The sequence below is a fragment of the Caloenas nicobarica genome, chromosome 28 (genome assembly GCF_036013445.1).
Source record: "Caloenas nicobarica isolate bCalNic1 chromosome 28, bCalNic1.hap1, whole genome shotgun sequence".
Classification (NCBI taxonomy): Eukaryota; Metazoa; Chordata; class Aves; order Columbiformes; family Columbidae; genus Caloenas; species Caloenas nicobarica.
Window position 1 is genome coordinate 3,735,420 of NC_088272.1, and position 4,618 is coordinate 3,740,037.

General features: G+C 56.5%; 1 protein-coding gene across 1 annotated transcript; it reads right to left on the reverse strand.

Moving 5' to 3' along the window:
• Positions 1 to 3,913: 3,913 nt before the first annotated feature.
• Positions 3,914 to 4,618, reverse strand: LOC135999450 (olfactory receptor 14A16-like; the record flags this gene model as incomplete). The annotated part of the gene is made up of 1 exon (XM_065653005.1): positions 3,914 to 4,618. A coding segment is annotated over one exon (705 nt), but the record flags the coding sequence as incomplete, so codon positions are not given.

Below are 4,618 nucleotides of genomic sequence, written 5' to 3' on the forward strand. Positions count from 1 at the left end.
CCGGGAGGACACGGCCCGGCCGGGGGGCGGCCCCGGGAGGACACGGCCCGGCCGGGGGGCGGCCCCGGGGGGCCACGGCCCGGCCGGGGGGCGGCCCCGGGAGGACACGGCCCGGCCGGGGGGCGGCCCCGGGGGGACACGGCCCGGCCGGGGGGCGGCCCCGGCGCTGCTGCTGGCGCTGCCGGGGCGGCCTCGGGCTGCGGGGGAGCGGGACGGGCGGGTCCCGCCCGGGATGGCGCCCGGGGGCGCCGGGCCCTGTCCGGAGCCCGGGACGGCCCTGCCGGGGACGTTCGCGGCTCATGAGGGGCCGGGTCCCTCCCTCAGCGGCCCGGCGGCGCTGCCGTGAGCCCGGGCGGGGACGGGCCTGAGGGGGCGGCTTCTGTGCAACGCCGGGCCGGGAGCAGCGGCGAGGAGCCGGTTCGGCTGCCGGCGGCTCGTTAGCAGCCACCGGGGGCCGTGCCCGGGCATCTCGGTAACTGCCGAGGGGCAGCACGGGCGCTCGGAGGCCGTTGATGCTCGTGAGCTGGGCGCGGCGGGCACTCTGCCCATGGGGGCGGGCAGCGGCGCTGAGCGGGCGCTGCTCTGGCTCTGCCGTTCGTGCTCCCGAGGGGTGGGCACGAGTCTGGAGAGCTCGTTGGCTTCCATGGCGGGGGGTGTCCCGTCCCGGACGCCTGGGTCCCCTGCCCGGGGGGGGCGCCCACCCTGGGGTCCCCAGTGTCCCCCCTTGTCCCGGCCGTGACACTGAGGCCTGCGGGCTCAGCCCGACCCTGGGGCGCTGCCTGGAGCTGGGGGAGCCTGGGGGGGACCCCGAGCCGGTCCCCAGCACCCCCGTGTCCCCACGTGCTCCCCGGCCACACACCCGCTGGCACGTTTGCTCCTGGTGCCCACGCTCCCTGTGCACACACCCCCTTGCACACCCATGGCGGGGAGCAGCTGCGGGTTCCCCATCTGCCCCCTCCCAGCCTCCTGGTCCCCTCCCGATGCTGGGGGGGCTGTGACTAATTGGGGGTGAGTTTAATTTGGGGGGCTGTGTTTAATTTCGGAGCTGTATTTAGTTGGAGGGGGCCGTATTTAATTGTGGGGGGCCGTATTTAATTGTGTGGGGCCGTATTTAATTGAGAGCTGTGTTTAACTGGGGGAGCTGTGTTTAATTGGAGGGTGTCTTTAATTAGGGAGCTGTATTTAATTGTGGGGGGCTGTAATTAATTGTGGTCTGTGTTTAACTGGGGGGGCTGTGTTTAATTTAGGGGGTGTGTTTAATTAGGGAGCTATATTTGATTGGAGGTCGCTGTATTTAATTGCGGGGGGCCATATTTAATTGAGAGCTGTATTTCACTGGGGGAGCTGTGTTTAATTTGGGGGTGTGTTTAATTAGGGAGCTGTATTTAATTGTGGGGGGCCGTATTTAATTGTGGTCTGTGTTTAACTGGGGGAGCTGTGTTTAATTTGGGGGGTGTGTTTAATTCCGGAGCTGTACTTAGTTGGAGGGGGCTGTATTTAATTGTGGGGGGCTGTATTTAATTAATTGTTATGAAACCAAAAGAAGCAGCAATTCTGCATTGTAAAGCACACCAATCTGGGCAAACTGATAGTGTTAAAGGAAATCACAAAGCTGATCCAGTAGCAAAAATGGGAGCAAACGAGAAAGTAATGGGAGCATTAAGTCCTCAAATGACAATAAATATGGGTGAAAAGCGCTCCTCACTGGAACTGCTGTATTTACGTTAACACCTTCTATATCTCCTCCTCTGCCTTTCTTTTTTTTTTCCTGTTCTCTAGCTATTCTCTTTCCAGAAACCTCTCCAAGGCAAGAATTATTCCAAATCACAGAACGCTTATGTTTGAAGAGAGCCCTTGTCTCACTCATCTTGTCTCGCTCTCCTGCTCAGGGCAGGGTGAACCAGGGGAGGTTGCTCAAGGCCTCCACCCAGCTTTGCATCATCCTTAAAGGCGCTGAAAGTGTACTGTGTTACATCATAGAACTGGAGAATAAAGACGTTCAACAGTGTTGGCCGAAATGCTGGTCACTGAGAGATGACGCTGGTAACTGTCTGCTCGGAGGACTTTGTACCACTCATGCTATTTGGGTTTGATGGTTCAGCCAATTTCCCACCCGGCATCCACTTCTTGAGCCCCATCAGCACCACTCTGCCCAGAAGCACACCATGTCTGAGGCCTTGCAAACGCCCTGCACACAACATGCCTTTCTTGCCCCTCTCCATTGGGGTTCAGCAATCCCTTCCTTGTCCTTCACGTTCCTGGAAATGGCTGCAGGAGGACGTGTCCCATCCCCTTCCCAGGGAGGGAGGTAGGGTGGCCAGCCTGTTATTCTCTCAGTTCCTGTTTGTGCTCTTCTTGAAGATGGGTTTGAGGTCTGCATTCTCTAAGGACCCCAGATCCATTCTGGTGTCTATGGCATTTTTGAAAGCACAATATGGAATCACGGGCAAGGGTGACATAGCAGACAGGAGCACTTGCAATGAGCCTGTCCAAGGCAGCTGAGATCAATCTCACTGGTCCAGTGGGGTTTGTTCCTGGAGTCACACACAGAAATGTCAGGGTTCCATCAAGCATCCATATATGAGCTGGCCTCATCGGCTTCTCATGGACCCAGGGATGCTCAGAGCCTGTTCCTTTTCAACACAGAGGCAGGATTCACAGTGTCTCTATGGGCTCCTGTTGCCACTCCCAAAGGACAGGAGGCACCTCAGCCCTGTGGTGTGTCACCCTGCTCTGCACTCATCTGAGATGTCCCACGTCATGAGGAATGGACACGGGACCTCAGTTCAAGGAAGAAGATCCCAGTGGGTTGTTTCCCATGGGCTGTTACTCCCAGTGTGAAGTGATCTTGGGACACTGTCTGTCCCACAGGCCTTCATGGAACTCCCAGGAATAGCTGATGGTGTTTGTCCTCACTCGGTTTCATCTCACATCATGTACATGATGTGCGTGCTCACATCTCATCTGTACAATGCAAACATGGACTTCTGACCTACCCATTCAGGAACAAATTCTCCAAGCTGGTGTGACAGCCCAGTGCTGGAAAGGGAGGTTGTGAGGGGCCAGTCCATGACGATGCCCTGGGGCAGCTTCCGCGGGGTGTCCAGTGCACAGGGGCACAGCCCAGCCCCTGCTCTGCTGGTCCTGCAGGTCTCTGGCAGGAGGCCTGGCTGTGAGAGGACACTGCTGTGTGCCCAGCCCTGCACGCACACACTGTGCAGCTGTGCCCTGCTGTTTGCATCTGCATGTCACTTCAGCATGTTCTACAGAGAAGCTTGGAAGAAGAGATATATCTTCAGGCCCTGCCCATAGGAGATCACCTTTCTTTCTGGAAAGGCTGTTGTAGAGGCCAGGTCTGTCACAGCAGTGCCCATTGCCTGTCCCTGCCTGCGCTCACAGGACTGACACACAGCAGGACGGTGACCAGGCTGCCAGAGCACTCAGGCCTTGCACCAACACAAGGGATGAGAAGGAGAGTGTGGGAGTGGAACGAGAACAGCTCTGGAAGGCCAAGCGCTGGTGCTCCCTGGCAGGGCTGCCAGGCTGGACTCTTTTCCCCTCCTCCCATGCACACAGGAACTGTCCCTGCAGCTCCAAACAGGCCTTGCAGGAAGGATATAGTGAAAAACAAGTCACTACAGGACCCTTTATTTTGTTTAAGAGAAAAGGAGAGCACGGCTCCTCATTTACACAGCCAGTGGTTAAAAAAGAAAAGCAGACAGAGATTTAGAAAGGGAATGACAATGTTATCACAATAAAAACCAACTTCAATAAAAACAGAAATTACAAGTGAGAGGCTGGACCTGTAACTAGTTACATTAAAATTACTATGTAGAAGGAGAGAAGCAGTTTATTGCTTCAGAAAACACAGAGATATGAGTTTCCACAGGGCATCCTTGAGCTCCTGGTTCCTCATGCTGTAGATGAGGGGGTTCACTGCTGGAGGCACCACTGAGTACAGAATGGACACCACCAGGTCCATGGATAGGGAGGAGATGGAGGGGGGCTTCAGGTAGGCAAACATGCCAGTGCTGACAAACAGGGAGACCACGGCCAGGTGAGGGAGGCACGTGGCAAAGGCTTTGTGCCGTCCCTGCTCAGAGGGGATCCTCAGCACAGCCCTCAAGATCTGCACATAGGACAGCACAATGAACACGAAACACAAAAAGAACAGACAGACACCAACAACAACAAGCCCAGATTCCCTGAGGGAGGCATCTGAGCAGGAGAGCTTGAGGATCTGGGGGATTTCACAAAAGAACTGGTGCAGGGCATTGCCCTTGCACAGTGGCAGTGAAAATGTATTGGCCGTGTGCAGCAGAGCATTGAGAAACCCAGTGGCCCAGGCAGCTGCTGCCATGTGGACACAAGCTCTGCTGCCCAGGAGGGTCCCGTAGTGCAGGGGTTTGCAGATGGCAACGTAGCGGTCATAGGACATGACGGTGAGAAGAGAATACTCCACACCAAACAAGAAACTTACAAAGAAGACCTGGGCAGCACATCCTGCAAAGGAAATGACCCTGGTATCCCACAGAGAGTTGGCCATGGATTTGGGTACAGTGGTGGAGATACAGCCCAGGTCGAGGAGGGCGAGGTTGAGCAGGAAGAAGTACATGGG